The sequence below is a fragment of the Rhipicephalus microplus genome, chromosome 9, assembly GCF_043290135.1.
Source record: "Rhipicephalus microplus isolate Deutch F79 chromosome 9, USDA_Rmic, whole genome shotgun sequence".
NCBI lineage: Eukaryota > Metazoa > Arthropoda > Arachnida > Ixodida > Ixodidae > Rhipicephalus > Rhipicephalus microplus.
This window is the reverse complement of record NC_134708.1, coordinates 44,118,521-44,145,180: the sequence shown is the minus strand read 5'-3', so window position 1 is coordinate 44,145,180 and position 26,660 is coordinate 44,118,521. Positions and strand designations below refer to the sequence as shown.

The window sequence follows — 26,660 nt, the reverse complement described above, 5'->3', positions numbered from 1 at the left end:
CAATTAGATAGCGGGGCAAATTCTCATGTGTGAGCAAACCCTCAGTTTTCCTCAAAGAGAAAGAGTTGGCGTTCATAGATAGTCGGTAAGCCAAGCGTTAAATTTTATCATTGCTTCACACATTTTATGACATGGCAGTTAGGTGCCCAAGGTTGACATGGCTCAGATGGTACTTTTTTACAGATGCTCTATTGTTTCATGTGTGGAGGTGTGTGCAATTCTTCAATGAACATTCAGCCACAAGTCCAGCGCTTGTCCTGTTGTGGTTGTTCTTCGCTGTGATCGTGTGGTTTTGCGATGGTTCTTTTTCCCTATTACTATGAATCAACTTGCCCAGAAAGCTACGTTGCTGATCCTCCTGAAACTTTGTCCACAAAGCGGCGAAGCTACAAGACCCCCATCTTAATGAGCCTGAAAGGTGTTCTGCACTGCACCCTCACCTACAGCTACTGTCATAACCAGTTCTACGGGCACACGATTTTTCCAAACGTTGTATGGCTGGAATTTCGTGCTCAGCACTCTCCAATGACTGTACGAGTTACTTAGGTTCAGGCGAAATATGACCAAATTACCAGAGCTTCACGCCATTAAGCAATGCAGATTCTGGCGTGCACTAAACATGTTCGATTTATCAAGCTATTACTATACAGTGAATACAGACAATGACTATTGCATTTCTAAGACTGTCCTCATATACCAGAATGGGAAAACAAACTTTCATACATTACAAAACAGTGCAATCAATTCAATGCCCTACTTGCACTTTAAGCATCACTGAGAAAAAAGGCAAAAGCAAATATGAATGATTGCATCAAGAATGGTAAAATTTTTTATGATAGAATAAAATGAGAAAGATTTAGGCAAATTTCAATGGTCATTGCTAAGTAAGTGGAACTGCAAAACAATCAGTTTATTTGTCTATATCAAAAACTTTGTTGACAAGAAAGCACAACACACATGAACACATGCACCAATGTTTGAGAGGGCACAATGCAAATAAGGTAACATCAGGTTGCCACTACTAAACGCTTACATTCAACAGTGTAAAATCAAAGAGTCACTACCGAGTGTTGCCGTTGCTTAGATAAAAATTTCTTCTTTTCCAGCACATGCGGATGTGTAAGAAGGTGCATCAATAAAAGCTTCACATCAACTAGCGATTTACAAAACAGGCAATACTTCTTCACACTGATGAAACATAACCATCACAAAGAAATTCATTATATACCTCCTCCGAATTTTGATTGAGAGAGCCCAAATTCAATAGTCAATTTCACTTATTTCAATGAAGCCTATTTAATGGAGCAGTCCACGGACATGGACCACATCCCCACCGCAATCCCACGTTGACAAAATATTAAGCAGCAATGTTATCATGAAATAATTATTTCCAAGAGGACACTGTAGCCATGGCTTTCTGGCAATATCCAAAGCATGAGACTTGTACATTTCTTCATAAAGGCATGGTCACATCTGCAAAAGTACACAGACAACTGTTAAAACAAGCACAAACAATGCAGTACTTTCAACATTAGCTAAGCTTCATCAAACCTTTTTTTTCTTAGTACTGTAATTGAGTGACCCCTTTCATTACCAAGTTGGTGCTTACTTATTTTTTGAAAAGACAACCTCTATACAGAGGGCACTTGAATTTTAGCACTTGAATTTGGAAGAAAATATAATAAGAAATTGAACGTTGAGGCAGTGAATTGTCGCAGCATATTAGATATGAAAGAAACAAATGCTTTGTGAACCAAACCAATGAGCTATGTGTGTGTTCCCCCATTTTAGCACAAGATATGTCGGTAGATTATATTAAACAGAGGCCCTGTAGCTAAATAAAGATGGATGCATCAACTGTTGATGCCAGGCAATCAAATGTGTAGACATTCTCTTTTAGACATTGCGGGACGTTTAGAATATGACTTTCTTGAGTCGTAGCAATAATGAAAGACAACACACATGTGAGACTTGAGCCAGCGAGTAAGTACAACTTCATGTTCTATGCGCTTGAATAGCAGTGTCTCTCTCTACTACAACAAATGGAATAAATTTTCAGTGTCATTATTGAGGTTTCCCAGCTCAATAAGGAATGATCAGAATGAATCTATAAAAACAAAGGGCCGTGAAAAAATTGGGGTATCTGAAGCTTCGCCTTTGAGAGTTGAACACGACAACAATATCCCGTCTCGGGTGCGTACTTCGAACACTTAGTGTATGAAATCTTTTCAAACTTGCTGTGCACCGGCTAAATGGTCTCAAGTGGGCTACGCCGCAGCAGCACCAGCTCGATGTTTACTCGTTGCTTGCAATTTCCGCAGTTCCTCGCCGACTTGGAGAATCTGAACTTCTGGGATGTCACATGCTCTGTCTCTGATGCACATGGTTCTGCCCAGTCATTCCTGGCTCGGCACGTGGACCTCATGGACTGTCTGCCATGGGCATTCCATATCACTTCGATGTGGGACAACACCTGCGCATCACCCTTTGAGCCACCAAGAGTCAATGTTCACGGCAACCCGTTACTTTGTCGTTCTGTGAACTGTGAGCGCAAGGAAACACACACAACAAGCAAAAAGGCACACAGCATGAGCGCTCGTGCTGTGTGCCTCGTTGCTTCTTGTGTGTGTTCTACCGCGCTACCAGTTTGCTGAACGATCATACACAGCATTTTAGAAGATCCCGCTGAAAACCCTAGTACGCTGTAGTGCAGCATTAACTTCTGCGTTTAACAATACATTGAAAATTACCTGCCTACAAATCGAATGCGTCCACAGGCTTGAAAAAGTATGTAGTGACTATACACGACCTGTCATCCTAAAGGTTTCTACCACGGGGGAGGAAGCCCTTGTTTTTAAAAATGCATTTAAACTGAAAGGCTCAAACATGTTTATTACAGAAAATATTTTTGCACATATTAGACGCATACAGATGAAAATTTGAGAAACTTGACTTTATTTTTGAAATAACGGCTCTGAAGTGACGTTAAGATACGACCATGCGTTCACTGACAACATAAGTTATAATTGAGACGACACCTCGAACACTTTAGTGAAAGTCTCAGATTCGGCACCTGGCTCTGGATTTTGAGTACCCTCATCTTCGAATCCTGCCTCAACCACTGCATGAGCTGAATATAGCCTTCATGAAAACGTCGCGGTCCTGAAAGTCCATGCTTGTAGTATTGCTAAAAAGCTTCCAGATCTATTGTCTCTTGTTGCAACTTACTCCCCTCATATCATTGGCATCACAGAGTCATGGCTTCATTGTAACATTTACGATTTTGAGTTCACTCCACCCCATTTCATTGCCGTACTTAAGAACAGGACACAAGGCATTGGCGGCGGCGTTGCACTACTTATCCGTTCAGATATCCTGTTCTCAGTGCTGCCCTTGCCTACTGAAACAGAGTCGCTCTGGTGTAAGGTCTACCTAAATAATCAGTGTACTGTTGTTAGCCTTGTGTATCGCTCACCCCGATCATCCCTTGAAGTTCTTCATGTCCTTGCCAATTTTACGTGCAATGTAAATATTGCTTTAAGAAGACTTATCTGTACGGACGATTTCAACGCTCCCAATATCCATTGGCCTTCTCTGACTTTACAGGTGATGATGCTGCAATATGCCATGAATTATTAAATATTTCTCGATCCTTCAGGCTTACTCAAGTCTTCTCATGTCAAACTAGGCTCAATTCTATCCTAGACCTAGTTTCCTTAAGTACAGATCTTGCTGACAGCAACTTCTCTTGCAAAATAGTTGCGGGATTCTCTGATGATAAGGTCATCTTGTTAACACTTTGCCCATGTCCAAATCATCTTATACATTCACCAGCTTCCCCGATTTCACTCGTGATGACAACACTTCCACAGCTGCTATTTTAGCTCCCCAGTTTAATACATGTTCTGTGCTTTCTGACAGTCAAGACATATATCTTGTCTTGTTAATTACTTTGAAGATCTTGTAAAGACGTGTACCTAATGATTTTTGCCAATTAGGACAAATAAAAACAATGTTGATCTTCCTTGGATTACTTCAATGTCTCGTGACCTCTTGCATTTATCTTATCAAGCCTGTCGACTTAGGCACTCCCAAAGATCTAATTATCCCATTGCCCTAAACAGGTTTCAGAGTGCCAAGTTATCAACTCAACTCAATGATGAAAACAGCGAAAGATTCATTTTATCGCATTCTGCTGCATGATCTGTTAAAGACTAATCCACGAAAACTCTGTTGTTCTATTTTGCCTCATGCTGCATCACCTCCTTTTTTCAAATTAGATGATGACATAATAACAAACCCACCAGCTATATTTAATGCTTTCAATAACTATTTCCACTCTGCAATTCTCTCTAACAACAACACCATTCTTTGTGAGGTATTCCTCATTCTGAACAAATCAGTGATATTAAAATAACAAATGAACGCATTCTTAGCTTTATCTTAAAACTGGAAATAAAGAAATGCATCGGCCCGGACGAGATGCACAATGCATTCTTAGTTCGCTACTCTATGGTCATCAAAATATTTAACAATCATATTGAATAAATCCTTATTTTCTAGCACTGTTCTCTCTTCATGGAAAAAGGCTCTGTCTCTTTAAATCTGGCGATAAGGAGTCTCTATTAAATTATAGACCAATATCATTTACTTCTCAATCATGTAAAATGTTACAACATATCACTCATAAACAGATTACGCTTTTCTTGGAATCAAACAGAATACTATCTCACAGACAACATGGTTTTAGACATGGTTTCAGTACAACAACACAATTAGTTGAATTCACACACGATATTTTGCTTAGCCTTGATCATGGCGACCATATTGATGGTATATTCTTTCTTTGACACAGTTTTACATTCTAAACTCCTTGCTAAACACGTGATATTAAACAATGCTCAATTAGTTAAGTGTCCATTTAGCTTTTTGTCATCTCGCTTTCACTTTGTTTATTAAAGGTGAACCAACTCTGCTGTTATTAATGTAACGTCGGGTGTGCCACAAGAGTCTGCTCTTGGGCCTTTAGCTTTTGCGTGAACGACTTGCCTGCTCACACCTCCTCTACCGTTCGTTTTTATGTCAATGATTGCACTTTATATGAAATTATTAAAACACTTCGTGACCACTACCGCTTGCAGGAGTCATTTGCTGGGTTTTGCAATTGGTACAAAACTTAGCAAACGAGTATTAACTCTAAGAAATTCATGCTTGCATCTTTTTGTAATAAATCACCCTACGTTTTTTACTACCCTTTTGATAACAATCCTGTCAGTAGAGTTTGTGAATATAAGTATCGCCGTGTCCTTTTCAAACATGACATGTCTTGGGCTAAGCACATTGACTATTATTGAAACAAAGCATTAAAAAAAATCAGCTACCTACGCCGCACTCTGTCCAAATCCCCAAAAGACACAAACCTCCTCTTATATCAATCGCTAATTTGTCCTATAGTGACTACACGTCCGTTATCTAGAACCCGCATAAGGAGTGTAAGATTGAAAGTTTAGAGGCAGTGCAGAAAAAGCAGCAAGATTCATTTTAGATGGGAGGGTAGGATTGTTTGACGAATATGACACACTGGTCAAGACATGAATAATGTCACCATCTCATTGCATACCTCGTAGAACATTTCCCACCAATTGGTGGCACATACCCACGGGTATGCGGCACAGGTGACTGACACAATATCTACCAAGTAATGGCAAGAACCCACTTGGGCAATTTTAATGTGCGAGCATTAAGAAAAAGTTGACATCGGCAGCGTTGACCACATGAATGCAGAGAGTAAGTGTCAAAGTCCCAGCAGGAAACAAACCCTAGCATTACGTGGGGTAATCAAGTATTCTACCTCAAAGCCTTGGCAAGTCTCGAAACTACTATTCAAATAGACCTTAGCGATCGTGAAACATATGTTGTAGTTGCAGGGCTGGCTATTCAATTCTATAAATATTACATTTGTGCTTTTATGATACAACCATCACGTCGGGTTAACGTCAATTGTAGTTAGGTTCCATGCGCTGAAGTTGATTCATGTAGCAATGTCCAGAGCTATCCTCGCTGGCACCAGCGCTCCATATCAGCTCATCACTCCTGCATTTGCTAATAATCATGTTCCCGTTAGGATCATTGGGCAAGTGATAACAAAATGAGTTTAACATCCCAAAACTGTGATATGATTATGAAGACGCCATAGTGGAGGGCTCCGGAAATTACGACCACCTGGAATTCGTTAACGTGCACCTAAATCTGAACACACAGGCCTACAGCATTTTTGCCTTCATCGAAAATGCAGCCACCGTAGCCGGAGACTCGATCTCGCGACCTGTAGGTTAGCAGCTGCATGCCTTAGCCACTAGACCACCACGACGGGGCTCATTGCACAAGAGGACACAACTGGTTATGTAAACATCTGCAACTCTTCAACATGTGCCTGTGTGCGCAACATTCACACAAATAGTAAGCGTAATTTCACGACATGTTGATCATTAAAAAATTATAACATGGTCACCTTTCCTCTGCATGCTTTGCATAACGTTGACTTACAAGAAATGTGGGATCTGCCGAATTTTTTATTTGCAAGTATATCCATTTTTCGGTCACGCACAAGCTCCCGCAACAGGACCAGCAGGGTTGCAAAGGATTCAGAGAGTGATTACCAGTGATGTTATTGAGCTTTTCATGCTGAAAGAATCTATCAGCACATATATTTCTAAAAGAATTCGGAGGAGTGATGACCAGCACCTGCAGGGTTGTAGATGATTTACTGATACCTAAGCTTTATACATGGTCCAACATATGAACTATTTTTGAGGCTGAATGACATAGTGAACTGTGAGTGCCATCGTTCAGCAGGCTCAGAATACACGGCGAAGTCTATCACTGTCATCAGGTTTGGCTCTAAGCGCCACATGTGCAGCAACTCGCTGAAAGATTCCCAAGGAATCAGCTGACACCATTTGTCAGAACTCCCAGAACATTGAGTAAGTTTGCATCTTCCCTTTTAGTATATCCGGGCGAATGCTCCATAATTCATAGTGACTCATGAACTGAGCATTTGCTATTAAAAGCTGGAGAAGTGACATGCATCACTACTTATGAGAGCCATAAATGTGCTAAAGGATTACAGAATCACTATGATTTTGACAACACAACTCAGTCACAAAGAGTAGACTTCTTTGTGACTGACCAGTGCTGTGTACAAAAAATGTTTCCACATCTGCTTGGAATTAAGTGGTCACAATACTAAAAGTGCTCATTAAACTGTTCTCTTCAACAGTGTACTGTACTGTACAATGGTGCAAAAAGGGGAGGGAGAAGGTTATAATTTTCTTGACCTGGAACTCTTCTACTGAAAACCTGTAATTTCTAAGCTAACAAAAACAGATTAAACGAAAATGCAGTCAGAGTATGCTGCAGAAAACAAATAAGAAAATCCTATTCAAAAGACTACTTAAATATTGTAACACAGATGCAGGAATGAAGTTTATGATTTCTGCCAGCATAATAACCAATTTTAGACATGGATGACGTTCTTCTAGGACATTTCTAGGCAAATTGTGCCAAAATGAATACTTCTTTTCTAAGGATAACAAAGAAGAAGTACTTTGAGCCACTCTGCACAAAACTACACTAATGATGATGAATGAATGCTAGAGAAGTGCAATCTGTATAACATGCAGTAGGATGAATGAAGTTGACAAATGTGAAGTGACATGCAGTACATGAACTAATATCTGGGGTTTCATATCCCGAAACCCATGATGTTTGATAGAAACGCATGCTAGCAATGCTATCGCGCAAGATGTGGCAATCACGCGTTCACGTGAGAACCCAAGAGCAGACGTCTGTGCCTCACCGCAAGTTGACCATCAGCAGCACATGATAGCCTACGAGATTATATGCATGACCCTCTGAGGCATTAATGCCCCTTCGTGTGCAATGACGTTTAAATTTCACATGGCTTTTCGTAACATTTTTTTTCTTCCAACCGTTGCTATACTGTGTTCACATGCACCTGCCACGTCATGCAAGCCATATCTTCACAAGAGACATTCTAAGAAAGGTGCACTAGACAGAGACAGGACTTGGTCAAGGAGCCAGGCCCGAAGACGTCAACATGCATGACTGTTTGAGGCACGCACACATGTAAAATCTCCCATTCGCACGGGAGGCTAACGAACCTTCGCGATTGTGCGGGCACGATTGGAAGTAGCAATGTATTGCACTAAATCTGATGGCTAGACGAGTTTGTGTGTATTTACATACGCCCCAACACCACTGCCACTCTTACAACATTCTGCAAAATTTTGAAGGCTCTCAAGTGACAAACAAATTTTTTCTCTGCAAGATTCGAGCAATTAACTGTTTTCAATGCAAGAAATGGGTAAATCCGAGCTGTATTCACAATAAGGCATTTCTTTCTAGGCCCCACAGTATAGCAAACTCCATTCCTAAGGCACTTGAAAAAAAAAATGAAAAGTAAAAATACAACAAATAATATTTAGTGCACTAAGTGAATTAAATCAGCACAAAGATGAATTCAAAACAAAAAGGTGCATAAGTGATTCAAGTGATAAATTAAAAGTGAATCAGCTGTGAACACTTCACCTACAAAGCTTTAACAATGAAAACCAATGGTCATATTCAGGAGTGGGAAAGAGAACACTGCGGTTACTTACGATTGTCAGAAAAAATTACGGTTGTCTTGTTAACAGGATAGCATTTTGCATATGCAATAGTCAGCATTAGATGAATAGATGCTCTGTAAGCTCTTTCTGCATTCCTTTTTGCGACAGAATTATCTATAACAGGGGTACAACAGCGAAAACAAAATTTGGTGAAATGTTTGGAGCAGCAAAATGTTAATTTTGGAACAGTAAAATCCAAATTCGAAGCAGGTTACGAGAAAAAAACTGAATTTTTATCATGAAAGATGAAATTTGGAGCACTGTAAAAAAGAATGCTAACATTTAGAAACAAAATATATGTACAACACATTCAACCCACTTAAATAGTGCTGCAGAGTAAATATGAGAACTGCTTTTTCAATAAAAGTAGTATTCTGAATTATCTCACTGAGCAAACAATGATAAAGTTCACGTTAGTATGTGCCACATCTGCTGAGTCCTTTGACAGACTCTGCGAATGCAATTGTGTCTGCCAAGCTGGCGACCTTAAAATTCGGGAGATTTGTAAAAGCAAGGAGTAGGGGTGGCAAAAAAAAATGAAAGAAAAAACTGACACACAATATCTCAAAGGCTGCTCCAAATGATTGCCAGTGCCTTTTTTAGACGTCAGCAATCATACTAGTACTCAATTATGCGGAACATACACACATTGGTATTGAATAAAATGTGCTGTGTCCCATGACTAGCGCCAACAGCCCCTTCCAAATTATGTACACTTTTTAGCGGGGCACTGGTGTACTGCAGCGGAGGATCCTTATAAACCATCCTGCGCTGGTTAGAACAAGGCCAAGCATATGTCGAAGTGCTAACCCCCCCCCCCACCCGATTGTTTTTTTTCTTCTTTCATGATGGAGACAACTTCTCGGTTCGATTGCAAGGTGCATTCAAGAGATAAAGTAACAACGATGCGCACCTGTTGGCCCGACGACGGATATCTATCACCGCAACGACGCAACTTCAAGCCAGCAAATTGTGTGAAGTGCTACTGCTATGGAAACCAACACAGTGGTTGGCAACGACGACGTTTGCAGCTTGTCGACCTCGTTCACATGCGAAAAACGCAACATACGTTCCTAGCATGCCATAACCGCGTTTGCCAACTAGAAAATTCATATTTTCCGTGTAGCACTGGTGGCTACAGCAATGCATTTTCATTTTTTTTTTTTCGTGAAGTTCAGTCGTCTCGCCTATAGGTATCTGCTGTGGTCAGCGGACCGATGGGCATGCATTGTTGTTACTTCATCTTATACTTTAACTGGTCAATCCAGCTCGCGAGTGTCCTCATTTAACGAGTATCTAAATTACACGGTGGTTTAAGTTTAGGGTCTGCACGCTTACTTTGATTTCTCGCTGAAATTAGCACACCTGAGATAATTTTGAGGCTGTTCGAGCATTTTAGCGTGCGGCGAAATTTCAGCAAATTTCATGGTTTTGGCGGAGGTCGGTGCAACAATGGGGAATGGTATCAAATCGGTGCGATTGGCGCATCTGTTGCACCCCTGCTTAAAATGCAGCCCAGACAAAAGATATTCCATAAAAACTCAACCCATGAAATATATGGGATAAAATTTGATTGGACGAAGCTACCATGAAACTGGCAAAAAAATTTTTTTGAATTCAATGGAGTAAGTTTGACGTCACGGTTCTGGCTGATCAGAAGTGGGTAAATACATTTCTGCTGTCCTTGGGTCACATAGGTTCAGTGAACACAGAAAAAGTGGAGCGATCTTGAGCAAATATGAACACACTGAGACTGTTGCTCCGAGTAAATATGGTTGAGCCCATGCAGTACTGGAAGAGATGATTGATTAGGTTAATGCAAAGGTGTCTTTTCACGTTTCTCCTGTCCTTGATCACGTAGGCGCACTGCCAGAAGGAATGCAGTCCACCTTGTACGGACATGAGCAAATGGCACTGCACACGGGACACCAAATGCAAAGAACCTGCAAAGAAACGAGGAGAACAAGATGGTAATGCAAACCATACGCCACACGCGGCCTGTAACAGGACTGGAATACCCAGGCAATCAAGGAGTGTTGCTGCGTACATAAGCAACGTTCTGGACAACGTTTGCCAATAAAAACATGTTGCTGTAGTGCTAGCAGTGCAACAATCGAAAACATGTGTCACCCAAGCTGCCATCTTTCAATGCATAAGTACTATACTTAGTCAATGCAGCTGCCTGCTGCCACTACGTAGACATCCGACTTGGATGATATGCAGACACTATAATTAAACAGTGACAAATAAGACATCTGCTTTGTTACAATAGACTGTAACACTTTCAACAAATTATTGGACTTAGTTAATAAAATTATATGTACAATGCCAAGCAGCAAAAGCTTCATTTGATATTGCTACTTATCAAGTATGTGAAATAGTACTACTGCTAGATAGTATTACTGTTTTTTAATGGCTAGAGTAGCACTGCCATTTTATGTGGTGAAAAGCACTGGCACATTTTTATACATAAAACAATGAATTATTGCTTTGTACACATTAGCATACTTCATGTATTTGACAATAATTTTAAGCAATTTGAGTAAAAGCATGAAGATATAGTGGAATATCAGAAGTAAATTATTCACTACAATGTTTCAGCAGCCTACATGACGCCACACATGTACACATGACACATTATCGGCTTCCATAATTGGTTATACTGAACAAATACAACGGCTACACATTGAGGGAACATTTAGAAGGCCCGCTTGGCATCTTTGAATAATTGAAACTCTTTCAATATCGAACTAAACAATGCCCACACCAGCTTATGAAAAAATGGCCCAAGACCTTAAATGCAAGTTTTTTTTCATATCAAAATTACATATTTTCCATTTTTAATAACTTTCTTTGAAAAGTTTAGTTTCTCTACTTTCATGACAAAAAAAAACTGGAGATTATCACTAAAATAGAAGTAGGTTAAAGTCACTTTCAAATAGTACAAGGTTACTATTGAAACAAAAAAGAGCTCGTTGTCTCGAGCGCCCTGAATATTGTCACCTGGCTGCTTGCCAGTGCGTTTTTGCATAAGGAGTTCACTGAAACCACATGCTCAAAATAACCATAATTGACAAGCTCTCATGATAGAACAAATCACCTTAAAAAGCATACCTTTTCCACATAGATCAGTTTACACTTACACCTTTAAAATGTGTTTTTCTCAACATCCATTTTAGGCCAACTTCTTTAATTTGGACATAATATTTTTAGTTTTTCTGGTAGCCCAATCGGAATGAAAATTTGCCACCTACATATTCCTCAACATGTGAAGGGTGCAAGACTTTTCTTTAAAACTTGATATCCCCTGTATAATTATTATGACCCAAAAGTAAGCAATTATGGTTTGTGTTTATAATCAAAAGTAATCAATATTAATTTGATTTTTTAAACTATCACAGCTTTAATAGTGGCCCACTCTTTAAAGAATCCTTCGCAGCTATTCCGACGAAGCACGCAAATCTATAACCTGTTTGAATGATGTTGCCCGGCTTCAGCCTAAAACGGTTCTCTTTAATCTGTTAAAAAACTGATTGTAGTGCATCGACGTGAGGAAACAAAAAAAAAAAGGTCATGTGGCTTATGCTTTGTCAGATGACTGCCAACTATTGACACTGACACTATTGCAGGTTCAGTTTCATTTGAGACTTGGATACACATGAAGTCTTGAGAGAAATCAGCATGTGCTGTGACTTTAAGAATACATAGTGTTCATGTGATGTCACTTACGCCGTTGTCGCCCTCTCCCGCCAAGCCGGGTACCTATGGCAGTTCACGTGCTGCAGCGCATTTTGTGGGGGGCTCGTTATCTGTTGCTGTGTACAATGTTGAAAGGAAGCATTGTGGTTTTTTTTGTTGTCGTACCTTAACGAGCTCATCGGATCAGGAAGGCCTCGTTTGTTCACTCGATACAAGATCAGAAAATCAAGATGTGCGACACGTATACCAGCCACCGCATACACCGGCTGCCCGCCACGACCTACGGGGGCCCATTATCTCGCTTTCACTACAAACACCACAAATTGCGTGGCCCAAGAACAAGTGAAAGCCCAAAGTCTCTTGAGCCACACTTTTAAGAGCGGATGAGCAAAGCGCAGCAGCTCTTATCAAAAATGAGTCCTGCAAAGCTAGGCAAGCTTACAAGAGATATAATATTAATATATTGCTGCGGCCTACGCCACCAAAGCAGCAACATCCCCCGCCTCCCCTAATTGTTTTATACAGGGCTTATGTTGAGCCTGTTTGATTGAAATTTGTGGAAACAGCCAAGGAAAACATTATGCGAGGCAGATAGAGACTTTGCGTGGTGCATGCCACGGTAATGCCGGTCATCACTTTTTTTTTCGCGTATGTTTTGACACCTTTTTCACCTTGTATTTCACTTTTTTTTTTGTACGCCAATGTACAGTGGAGACCCTGAAAATGATGGAGACCGTGTTAGAAAATTAATTGACCAAATTTTGAAAATCCTGACCCCCCAACTCGAACCAGTTGGCTATACTTCAATATGAACTAATATTATTTCGCATCCATTTTCACAGTTTATTTCCAAGCAATACCCGAACTTCCGTGATCACCATCACGATTTTGACCGCCTCCCTGACACGCTGATTGTGCACGCAGTGGTCGCAGACAAGTTTGTATGTACAGTATCTTGGTAAGCTATTTCTGTTTGCAGGTAAGTGCTTGGCTATGGCACTTACCAGGAATGAAGTTACACCTGAAGACGCAAATATCACCGAGTTTCGTCAAGTAGTTTTTTTGTTAATCCGCGCCAGCCAAACACGCCGATACTTTTCGGAAAATCGCAAAGTGCGTTCTCAACTTTGAGTAATCACTTTCGGCGAAGAAACACACCGAAGCTCTGCTCTCTATTCGGGGGACTACTAAATTAACTTGCCTCACTAACAGCCCTCAAACTTGCATCGTGAGGCAAAACTAAATAGGCACAAGCTTGAGGAGACAACACGGTAGCGGTAGGCGACGGAGTTGGCAGGTGCCCGGGCATGTCGGTGGCTCATTTCGGAAGTGACGAATGGGCGTTGCGTGGCGCACGTGCACACTATGTACACAGAAGGAAAGTCAAAGAACATTGTCTGGGGTTTCAAATTGTACTATACAAGAAATTCTTTTATTTCTCCGAAAATTATTTATGCGATCGTTCTGAATAGTTTACAAAAGTTATGCATTGAAACTGAAATGCCTTTTTTTACAGTGAATGAAGAAAACAATGAGAATTTCAGGGGCTTGTTTTTTTTTTGCCAGTATTAATGAGAACTGGCAATTATTGTCTGTTCTCAATCATACTATATCTAACAAAAAAAAAACAAGCCCTTAAAATTTCCCTCATTTCTTAATTTCAAAGCAAGGGTCTCGTTTTGGCAGATTTGATGCCTTCAGGTAGCATGCCTTCAGAATTATTGGTCAGCTGCCAGCTCATAAAAAGGATCATATGCTATAAAGCACTAGGAAGCAGAAAAAGTGTGTTCCGCACTTACCATTATGGCTGTAATGGTAAGTGTGGTTACACTCCCAAGGTTAAATGCACGGATATGCGCGATGACGAGTGCGGGGTGATGGCTGCACTCAAGCTCAATTCGTAGGACTTGTGACGCTAAATCTGAAAGTTGAAGGTCTGCTTCCTGCTGGAAGGTAATCTTTTTGCCCACTTTACTTTCTCTACATTTATATCACAATTATTACAAATTATGTCGTATAATTTACTTGGCCTTACCTGTCGATCGACAGTTGAGGCTCCTAAACGCATGTCAACCAGACATTAGAGCGCAGCATGTGACCTGGAATTTACAATTACATCTGGAGGCCTGCCAGCAATCACTCGCTCTTCTCTCAACAAATAATGCCATAAGCCCAGATCCCTCGACCATTGCATGACTTGAGTATTACGAGCTAAATAGTTACAACAGCTGCTGGGAGAGGCAACCCATGCACTCGCTTGCAATTTCACTGAATGTAAACCCCATGTTCGAACAAAAAAAAAACAAAAAACACTTGAGCTTCGCCTGCAAGAATAAAATGCAGTAATGTGATTGGACCCTATAATCAATTCCTTCCCCACTGTTAACCTGGCTTCGCTTCTTGGTGCATGCCTCAACCATGCTGCAAGAAAACGAACAACTGTGCACACAAAATTGGCCGTTTCAAACTATCTTCGAATGCATACTGCAAGTACAGCCAAGTGCCCGATACGCCACAATTATTCACATTGCAGATCAGATAAGTGCACACTACAGATTTGTAAGGCATTGTGCGAACCAACGCTGTTTATCCTTATGTTGATACTTTTACAGCTGATGATTAAATAAGACTGAATGCTTTTTAATAAGTGGTCTTTGTAAACACCCATTCTTTTTCACTTTCTGAACCAGAGAGCGACCCCATGCTTCTGCCAACTAACATTACACGCGTCAAGAAGACTCCTCCCACTACGTTCCATTCACACAGTGTTTTTCCCCCACGAAGTTGCAAGCACGGCTCTGTGGTAGAACGCCTGCTTGCCATGCAGGTAGCCTGGGTTCCATTCTCGATCAAGCCAAAGTGTTTTATCACTTATTTCTTTGCATCCTTCTCTATTTTTCAGTCACGGACAATCCGATATTTGTGCAGCGTGTCTCCAGAAACTGTGGCTTCTTAAAAGAAAACTTCGGAAAGCACCCAGTGGCGTAAAACGTATATCTTGCAATGCCTGTGTGAGGTCTAAATTGGAGTACGCATCAATTGTGTGGGATCTGTATTATCAAAAAGATATTTTGCAACTAGAAAATGTTCCGTTAAAGCCATGAAATTTACATTTGGCATATACAGAAGCCTGGATTCCCCTACAAATTTAATGAAGCTCATTAACATTACCACGCTGGAAGATTGGAGAAAAGTTAAACACCTTTCATTCCTTCACGGCTGGTTTGCAGGTACAATCAATTTAACACTCCCATCATCTGCTAAGCGTCTTAGTACAAGAACCATGCGGTGCTATCACAAATATTTGTTGGCACCAAGCTTCGCTCGCACAAAAGCATTTAAATACAGTATCTTCCCTTGTACAGTCGTGAATTGGAATTCGTTGCCAAATAGTATATTCAGCTTCGATGACTTTGACAGTAATACTTATGAAAGATGTTTTGAAGGTCTAGCACTCTTCGTTTTTATCGCTTCTACTTTCTTTGTTCCCACCACATGTTTTGATTGACCTACCTTTCAATGATTGTTCTATCTTTCGTTTCTTGTGTTCGCCCATTGCATTGTTTGTATATTAAATTTCGCTGTGTATGTGAAGCCCATCCTGCTTGAGCCAGAATGTTGGCTTGCAGTATTTCAAATAAATAAATATAATCAATTTTTTCTCGCAAGCAATGGTACCGACACCAGAAATACTGAGAAACAAATTTTTTAATGTTTTTGCATTCAAAAGTGCTCAAGGCCAAAGTGTGCACGCGAAGTAACTTGTAATCTCGGAGTGATTTGCCCCTGCTTAGCTTCAAATAAGGTTCATCAGGATGAGAGAAGAAAAATCATCCTTACAGCATGCTACAAATCCCTGCAACTTTGCTCGTATTTGAAGGATTCCGAGAATGTTTAAAGCATGTAGTGTGCTAGTATTCTTAAGGAGTACGGCCACTAGAGTGGGTCCGGTCTTAGCGAGCCGCAGGGCACGCATTAACTGTCGCCATGGCGAGAACACAGTACTGCTCAAAATCGCAACACTTTATTGCCAGCGGCAACACCAAAAACGCAGTACAGGGCCCATTGCAAAGATGCGGTGGGAAGGCAAATGAGCTTATCCACGCCACAGTCGACATCTGCTACCGGGTGAACGGGGTTAAACGTCACTCCTCGCTCTCCCAGCGCGACAGACAGCGGAGGAGGGGAGCCAGGTTGGGACATGAGAACAGCAGAAAAGGCGGCAAAGCCCGCACAAAAGCGGCGGGCTAGCCTCATTTCGCGCAAGCAGTAGATTCTACAGGCAATAATAAGCTTCTTTATTGAACTAATAAAAGTGCAACAATCCTCTTTGCGTGCCCGCTTTCTGTCACGCCTTTATTAGTTCTAGATGGAAGCACAACTTTCCCAATGAACTTCTCTGATGCAACACATTTCTTCAATAAAGCTGTACGAAAAATTACTTGGATTAGTGCTGCAGGGCCTTTTCATGCGGGCACGGCATTCACCAAAGCATGACCTCAAAATTGCTCGTCTTGGCTTGTTTACAGATTCCGATTATCACTTCTGCAAGCAGTACGACCTTGCCAAGTGTGTCTTACTCCGTCGAACATCTTTCAACAAGTGGACGCATTCATTAGGTTCACCTGGAGCCAGCACCCTACGTCATCGATGAGCCATGCTGTGACTACGTGGCCCAATCAAAGATGGATGTGCACGCCCCTCAACCGTACTTAAGGAGCACCTCGGATCCACACGGACTCAGTAGCGGGCACGGCACTCACCAAAGCATGACCTCAAATACGCTCGTCTTTGCTTATTTACAGGTGCTTTTCATGTTTTCGAAGCGATGAACTATTTCTTATAGTCGTGCCATACCCCAACACACTGTTGTCTCTATCTTGTGATTGCTGGTCTGTGTTGCTGAAGTTGGCTAGGAGCGGTGATATTGAGACAAACCCCGGTCCCGCTGTACTTGAAGAAAAATTTGAACAAATTTTGCAAACATTGAAAGAACAGACAAAGACACTTGCCGATATAAAACGTGATCAACGTGCGCTTCAGAAGGAAGTAAAAGATAATGGCAGCGTCATAAAAAAATTTGAAGAACGACTGTCTATGATTGAGTCATCCCTTCCAAAATTGATCGAAACTAAAGAAGCGGTTTCTACTTTAACTGAGCAAGTGGCTGTGCTTTCCCGGAGGGTCGACGATTTGGAAAATCGGCAACGAAGAAATAATTTGATCGTCTATGGTCTTCCCGAGAGACCAAATGAATCAGCCGATGAACTGTTTGAAACTGTAAACCAAAAGCTTTTTTCTGTAATAGGTGTAAGCCCGTGTAGTGTAGAACGCATACATCGACTTGGAAAAATGCGAGACCATTCCAGGCCTGTAATATTTCGCTTATACAACTCCAAAAAAAAAAAGAGCGATATCTTGATGAAGTGTTCAAAATTGAAAGGAACAGGTGTTTCGGTGCGTGAAGACTTTTCAAAGCGCGTACTTCATTGTAGCAAGCGCCTTTGGGAGAGTGCAAAAGAAGAAAAACGAAGCGGTGCGCGCGTGCGCCTTGTTCATGACAAACTTTACGTAAACAAGGATGCATAATTCTGGGACGAAAACACCGTTTCACGGAAGCCATGCTTAGTTGCTGATAATCTTCAAACCACATGAAAATCCAGGAACGTGGGCACTACTCCTGATGCAGTGACGGTTATAAATCTGAACGCGCGCAGCGTCTTGAATAAAATTTCAGCCATTGAAAGTGTTTTGCTCGAGCATGAACCAGATGTACTCATCGTTACTGAGGCTTGGTTGAATGAATGCATAGAAAACTGCGAGTTTCTTCCTCCAAACTATATAGCTTATCGTAGAGATCGCGGATCTAGGGGTTGCGATTATCTGTAAAAGATCAACTGAGTGCACAGAACGTTCTTCACCACCTGAAATTGAATGTATTGCATGTGACATGACTTTATACGGCAGTTCGTTCACATTCATTGCAGTGTATCGTCCTCCAGATTCTTTGGAAGACTACACGCTAGCTTTCAATGACTTCTTACATAGTGAATTTCAGAATTCAAAAAGAAAAGTTGTAAAGGCCGGTGATTTTGATCTTCCGCATATTAACTGGGTCGAAAATAAAGCGGGTCAGGTTGATGTAGTATTACCATCCAGAGCTCTCCTAGATGGGGTGTTCTCGCTCAGTATGGTTCAAGTTGTACAGGAGTGCACACGAGTATACAAAAAGGGTGGCTCTTTACTTGATCTTGTATTTTTGAGTCCATCACTGGCTGAACAAAAGTACACTTGTGAAGTGATGGACGGTATTTCAGATCACAGTATGGCGATTCTTCAGCTATTGGGCATGCGTCACGAAACGCAAGCCACAAAGTCTGTACTGGTGCCCAATTACTCTAGAGCTGATGATGTTTCAATTTTGGACTTTTTTGACATTGATTATGAAGATTTTAAGCGCATTGCTGTATGTGATAGTTCAACGGTTGATGATGCGTGGAAAAGCTTTAAAGAAACTGTACACACACTAATAAAACGTTACATACCTGACCGAAAAAAAAGATGGTTCAAAGAATGAATCCATGGGTTTCGCGAAAAATTATTCACATGAAAAGACAACTAAGGCGCATGCAGGCAAAACGAAAAAGTAGTAAACAAAGTCTCAGATCAGCTGACGTCACAACGCTCTCTTTGCCGTTCAGAGCTGAGCTGGCTGACGCAAAGAAGCGATACATGAATGAATCTTTAACGCAGTTTATTAAAACAGCACCGCAGAAATTTTGGTGATATTTATTGAAAGAAAAATCGAATAATGTGTATTTGAATAAAGAAACCGGCACTGTTACCGATAGTTTTCAGTTAGCCTGTACTTTTAATGATTATTTCAAATCAGTTTTACGGACGATGACGGTATACTGCCGGAATTCAGCCTAGGTTGTCCTGCCTCGCCAATCCCTGATATTGTCGTTACACAGGAAGGCATTTGTAACCTTCTTCTGAACCTTGATGAAAAGAAATCAACTGGCTTAGATGGCATTCCGAATGTCTTTTTAAAAAGGTATGCTGAATGGTGCTCTTATTATCTCACTGATATATTTAACAAATCTTTGCGTGACGGACAGGTTCCTAATAACTGGAAATGTGCTAAGGTAATACCGATTCATAAAGGAGGTGCTAAAGACTGTGTAAACAACTACAGGCCTGTGTCTTTGACAAGCACGTGCTGTAAAACACTGGAGCATGTACTTACTAAGCACTTAACGGAATTTCTCGAAAAGCACAAACTAATGGCAGAACAACAACATGGTTTCAGGCGAGGTTTCTCGACAGTGACAATTCTCACCGAGGTTTCACATTTCATTAGTCAAATCTTAGATGACAGAGGGCAAGTTGACATTATTTTTCTTGATTTCAGAAAAGCATTCGACAAAATACAACATCCGAAATTGCTGCATAAACTTGGCACGATCCTGCAGAATGATGAGCTCATAAATTGGATAGCGGCTTATTTGATAAACAATGAGCAAGTGGTTTGCATTAGGGGCACAAACAGCTCGAGGCAGTCGGTAGGTTCAGGAGTTCCGCAGGGCTCTGTCATAGGGCCACTGCTGTTCTTACTATATATTAATGATTTGAACAGCGGCTTCTCGCCCGATGTTTCCATTAAGCACTATGCCGATGTCACAGTCATCTATTCAAAGGCAGAATCGAACTACAACCAGGAAACACTTAATGAACACCTGGGCATGATAGGCTCTTGGTGCAAAAAATGGCAAATGGTGTTGAACCCAAGCAAAACAGTTTTTATGCCGATTACAAGAAAAACTAAGCCTCTCTTATTTCGTTATGTCATAAATGACGAACCACTCTGCCGTGTGTCAGAATATAAATACCTGGGTGTTTAGGTCACAGATAGCTTGAACTGGAACCGCCATAAAGATTATATCTGTGATAAATTGCAAAAAAAGCTTTGGATGCTTCGTTGGAGGCTTGGTGACGCGACACCTGAAGTAAAACTTATAGCATATAAAACCACAGTACTTCCGTTGCTGGAATATGCATGCCTGATATGGAAGCCATATACGCAAAATAATATCGCTAAATGTGAACAGGTTCAAAATAGAGCCTTAAGATTTATTTTTAAGTCCTACCGTAGAACGCAGTCCGTAACAAGTCTAAGAACTAGGACTCGTATTGTTACATTGCACGAAAGAATGAATATCAACAGCATGAAATTCTTTTTTCAGATATTCCACGGTATCTACAAAACAGAGATAACAAAAATTTTCACTCTAGACACGTCGCATTCACGGACAAAGCACACCAAGCACATTAAACCTCTAAAGCATAACACAAAATCGTTCAAGAATTCTTTTATTGCATCCACATGGAATAAGTTACGGAATGACGTTGTACTGTGTAACAATGTTAAAGATTTTGAATGTGCGTTTCAAATGTTGAACTGAACTGTAATAAGGCACTCACTTGCTCACCTGTGTTCTGCCGTGTTATGCTGCAGGGTGCACATTGAATGTTGGATTTTCTATTTAATTTTTTGCATTACTTTTGCTTTCTTTGTGTCAAATTGTGAGATGTTCTAGTTTTGCATTGACTTTTGAAATTTGTGTGCCCAGATGAGCAACTCCTGTTTTGGCATGTATGCTAACAGTATGAACAAAGTAAAATAAAAATAAAATAAATACTGCAGCGTGCCGGCACAGTTACGTCATCATGAACAACGCGTAGAGCAGTTAGGCGTCGTTCCTCCATTCCTCTACAGGTATAGCTCGTTCAGTCAAAAACGACACGCTGGACCTACGCAGGTTAATCACTGTGCAATTAGCTCGTGAAAAATCCATTCCTATAATGAGTTACCTTGAACATTCTGGTAGTACAATGAAATCGGCAACGTAAATAAAGTCTTGTATTTCAAGTCTTGCAGTGCATCTGCCAAAGGGCGTAATAATGTGACTGCTTGCCCTGCGTATCTGCGATCCACTCCACTGTGTTACAACTTTGTTTAGCTTCTTCACTATCTTGTGACTTATCACTGAATAATCAGCACCAGTGTCGACTAAGGCATTCAGCTCCCATCCTTCCATTCTCAACAGCAAATCTGAAGTAACGCTTTCGTTGCTGCACCCATTTACCGGAAATACACTGTCGTTGCCCTCAAACAATACTGGAGGATTTTCGTAACTGATGTTACCAGCGGCCACACCTCCACAGGTCGCTTGCTTCAGATTTCTGGGAGTGGACTTGGAGAGCGATGACCAGGCTTGAAGGTGCACGTGGGCTGAATGACCGGTAGCGCATGGCGGTGGTGACCGTGATCGATGTTGGCGTAGAGGTGGCGAGTTCTGGCGCGTGGACAAGTACTCCTCAATCTCCGCTGGCCGTTTCAGGGGCACGGTGCACACGACGGGAAGCCTCTTAATCCAGCCTGTCGGTAAGGGCAGAATGTGTACAGATGACCCGCTTCGCCACAATGAAAACACAGAGGCCTGCGCTTGTGATCACGCCAGACGTCACTTTTCCTGAGCCTATGCTCCACATAGCAATGTGTGCTACGTGCTCCTGGGGGCAGATAGGTAGCTGATGGTTCCCGTGGACGAGGTGCGCTGCATGCTGCAGGCGAGAGAGGAGTCGCGGCCATCACAACTGCTGTACTGCTGTGTACCGTGGGCTGTCGATGTTGTCGAGGATAAGTGGAACCAGCAGCAGCTCACGCTCTCGTATGACTTGCCTCAGTTCGTCACGAGCGTCTGTAACAGATAGTGCAGATTAAGTCTGGGGCATTTGCAGTCTGCTTAGTACTTCTCTAATAACTGATCTAATGAGCTCTTGCAGGGCTTCAACGTCGTTTCGCACGCCTCCAGAAATACCTGTGCAGATGCGCAGTTAAGATTCCGGTTGTACTGCCAAACCCGCTGTTCCAGTGTTTTTTCGATGGCCGTCGCTTCCAAATAAAACTCGGCAACTGTGCTTGGAGGGTTGTGGGCGAGAGCGGCAAACAGCTCTTGCTTCACTCCACGTATTAGATGGCGCACCTTCTTATCCTCAGCCATTTTGTAATCCGCACGTTTGAACAGACGGACCATGTCCTCCATGTACATGGCAGCACTCTCGTTTGTGAGATGGGTCCTCGATTGAAGAGCAGCTTCGGCCTTTTCTTTCTGGTCTGTGTTCGCGAACGTAGCCACCGCTTGTCGTCGAAATACCTCCCAGGTAGACAACGAGGTTTCATGGTTCTCAAACCATGTCCTTGCTAAGTCTTCCAGGGCGAAGTATACGTGACAGAGCTTCTCTCTTTCGTCCCATCCATTCAAGCTCGCCAGTCTCTCGAACAGGTCACACCAATCTTCCACGTCCTCGTACGAGCCGCCGTGGAATACCGGTGGCTGGTGCGGTTGGCTGATGAACACTTATGCCGGTGTTACCTGGCTAGTCATAGCGGTGGCGTCCATTGTTTGAATTCCCCTTGGTGTAAAGTAAAGAGGACTGAACTCAGGTGAGTCACCTAGAAGACGGCAACTTGCCCTCTGGTGTACAAAAGTCACTTCCACGGGGTTGACACGTTGGTCATCGGGGCTACGCTGTCTTGAACTCGCGAGCTTCAATACATTACCCACCGCCTCCAGCAGAAATGTAGCGATGCTGAGACAGACAGGCTAAAAAACAAGTCTCTTTATTAGGGCAAACTTGTGCCCACGAGTCTAATGACTATGGTCGTCGAGTCCAAGTAGCCGAGTTGCACAGATTCAACTATCTTCCTCTTCTTCGTAGCCCGAGCGCACAAACGCATGCCAGCTGGGTCTCGCTGGTGCTCGTGCCACGATGATTGCGGCGGGCTACTTGAACGTGGCCAACCTGTCGCAGCAATAGGATAACTCAGAGATATTCTTATTAAGAATATCATGTGAAGGAGATTGCGAGAGGGAAGCCAAGACACCTTGGTTATCCGTAACTCACTTTTCTTATCAATGAATATTGAGCTGGAGTATGAATGCTTGTGCGTTGAAGTATGTGCGAGTAGACAATTATAAATGCTAGTCAACATAAGACTCATATTACTGATAAACATCGGCACTCACTCATGAATTTTATTTCGTGGTTAAAACTCGCTCGGACTCAGACTCAAGCTCGCCGAGGTGTCATTCACCTAGACTCACTCAAACCCAGACGCGCAGCTCAGAGTCTGAATAAGTTGGCCCATAAGGGAGTTTGCCGACCTATGAATGAGGCCACCAAAATTTTGGAAAGATGCCTAGTTCTGGTAAGCATTTGTTAGAATCAAAGCATGCCAGCATTTAGGTGACTGAACTTGTCTGTGAAGTGCCATTTGCTGCTTGTAAACCACAAAACGAAAATATCTGTCTTCACTAAGGTAACTCCAAAGTTATAATTAACAAGGAACTATCATTATGCCAAATGATAAGCTAGGAGGCTGTCTCAGGTACACTGTTTTTCACCCAGAGTTGCATTAGCAGTGAAGACAACGTTCAAGTAAGCATTCAAGTCACTTCAACAACAAATAGGCATTGCAGGTACCAACAAGGTGCAGATATATATATTTCAAAGGGGCACTGCTACACTTTTTGAGCACGGTCAGAAAATGCTGCTGTCAGCCAAAATACTGCAGCACTTTGTGTGGCCTGGCATTCACAATTCATTCTAAAACTTTGCTAATAATCCCTCACTCTTCTTTCTAGAAATGATTCCACATACCCAACACTGCGGCCAATTACTGGGCCACCGCGGGATCCTGCAACGTGCCCGAGCACACAATCGCACTGAAAGTAAGCAACATGTTCAAAGGAAAAAAAATTGCTCAAGGTCAAGATGCGTGCTGACGGAGGAATGCATCTTGATGCCCTCGTACCATCCTCTTTCTTGGTGTACCTTTCAACGCACTTGTAGTACAAGAGGAGAGAGAAAACGATTGAAGCAAACAAAAAATCCCCGTAACCCCTCTCACGCTTGCCGGATTAAAAAATTCTTTCTACATGTGATTCCCACAGCAGCATGTGCTAATAATAGGAGTATTTCATCATAACTCAGAAACGTGTTGCAGGACTCCTCTAAACCTTTCGCAGTCATTGACGTACTGCTACGCTATCGTATTTCCTCCTACGTAGTGTCAGAGCCGTACCCACATGCTGCACTCTACGGAGCTAGAATTAGTATTAAAATAATATTCAGTTTTACAATGCAGAACCACAATGTGAATATGAGGAGTGTCATGGTGCATGAAGCTGCATAGCATTTCGTGCTCCCTTTCTTAACCCTTTTGCCACTTTGCCCGTCTTCGCAGAACTCATCGGCATTACTTGTGTGCATGCGCTTTGAGTTGTCGATGAATTCGCCCTTGCGCTGCCAACTGCTAGCTTCCCAGATAGCTCAATTGGTAGAGCAACAGACCCGGTAAGGCGTTGGTACCGGGTTCGATCCTGGAACCAGGATGAATTTTTCGGCCACTAAGAGGCTGTTCTTCCTGTGAAATTCCTATCAATTTCCTTGTGGCTTGATGCCACAAGCGGGTCTCCACAGAACTTATTTGCATTAAATGTAGCTTTGTGCTTAACCCTGAGTGGCTTGACTGAAATCAATGAAGCTTATTTGAACAAAAAGGTAAGAAAAGCATCTATATGTAAAAGTAGTCACTTGTGATTAGAAACTAGAGAGTCATTTCGTGAATGAGCGCTCTGGGCTCACCCACGTATTCCGTGGTCCTCAGCCATGTAACCATAAACTAAGGAAGCCATGCTCCACCACATTGTCAATCTGTGCATGCCACCACACACCGCACCAATAAAGTCAAACCTGACTAGTTGCACATGTGACGTGCTGAGTGCTAAGTCTGAGGAGTTAAAAAATGCGCCAACGCTCGCACAGCAAAAAAGTGTAAAATGGTACGCCGTGTTCGGTAGTAATACGCATGTTTAATACATTATAACAATCTACCCGCTGTGCAGAGCACTTAATCTGTTAGTGATCAGAACGACTCGAACAAATGCCACAATGCCTTTGTAAAGAATCGTGGAGGTAAGGCGGAGGTAAAGAATTGTCAAAACAGTTTCAGGTGTTTATACGACCTGCACAGGAGGTTACCTTAGCAGGCAAGCAACAAGTCTACAAAACAGCAAAAAAAATTTTTTTTTTCACATTAAACGATCACTCAGTGATTGTTTACTCTGTGTCAGCAAATACACGCATTAAAATTGCACCATCACTGTTGAAAGTACCAGTACTGATATATAAAAAAAAACGTAAACAAACTTTGCTGCTACATCAGCCTTGATAAAAAAATCGTTGATTTATTAAATCGCGTACTGACTGAACTGTTCGAGGAATGCAAATGGCCCATGCTTTACTTGCACATGTTAGCAACATTTTTAATGCATTACACGGCATATCGTAGCGTTTTGACTCTCGAGTTATAGTTATTCTAGGCAAGACTGACAATGGGGTCCACTGGCAATGCATGGCTTGGATACTTGTCACAAAGTTAAGACGACCCACATAAAAATAACCAAGGAGACAAACGCTGCCGTCCAACCGGGATCACGAATACACACAAAAATAATCGCAATCCCAGAATAAAGTCAACGAAAGTAGCAAATACTGGATGTAGATCTAAGGCACACGGCGACTCTTACTAAGGTGTGTCTCTGGTTATTGTGACCTAGTGCCTTCTTAGCTCTACAGTCGGTATTCAAAACACGTTCCACTGTTTCCAAGAGAGACAAGTTAAGAGCTTCAAACACAAATTTTCCTATATCGCAATGACATACTACATTTTCCGCTCACATTATTCGGGCTCGAAACTATTCAACTACACTCCAAAGAACCGCTGAGTTTATTAAAGAAAGCAATAAGGGCAAGATTCTGTTTGCCGAATTAGGCAACATACATCAGTTTGCTTGGAATCATGACAAAAATTAATAAAATAGATGCCAGTACATCACCTGCGAATGTCAGCTGCTTGACGGTAATGCATTACACACATTTTGTCGTGCGTGTGCTGTCCATTGTGTGCGTTTGGCGTTCTGCATTGGTACAGTCGATACCACGAATCCACTCGTCACTGACACCTCAGATGACCCCGTTTTCTAGTATGTTTGGCGAACTGGACGAATCTCCGCAACGTCAAAGCCACGTTGGCGCTACAGAAAAGGCGAACAAAACTTTTCAGACGAGTATACAAAATAAATGTGGCGCATCCGTCTACCACAGGCACCACACGGAATGGCACACACTAAATAAAAAAAA

General features: G+C 41.9%; 1 protein-coding gene across 1 annotated transcript; it reads right to left on the bottom strand.

Moving 5' to 3' along the window:
• Positions 1-889: 889 nt before the first annotated feature.
• LOC119163805 (uncharacterized) lies at positions 890-26,381 on the bottom strand. The gene is made up of 3 exons (XM_075874407.1): positions 26,357-26,381; positions 10,527-10,633; positions 890-2,485 (listed from the first exon to the last, which is right to left on the bottom strand). Exons 2-3 carry the CDS (start codon positions 10,590-10,592, stop codon positions 2,249-2,251), a joined length of 303 nt encoding a protein of 100 aa, XP_075730522.1. The 5' UTR covers positions 10,593-10,633; positions 26,357-26,381; the 3' UTR covers positions 890-2,248.
• Between the last annotated feature and the right edge of the window lie 279 nt (positions 26,382-26,660).

Bases quoted from the DNA above. Each gene is read 5' to 3' on its own strand.
- LOC119163805 (XM_075874407.1), bottom strand. From the start codon at position 10,592: ATGTCCGTACAAGGTGGACTGCATTCCTTCTGGCAGTGCGCCTACGTG. The intron at 2,486-10,526 runs GTGAAAAGACAC...GGTGGCTCAAAG, and splicing joins TGATCAAGGACAGGAGAAAC to GGTGATGCGCAGGTGTTGTC.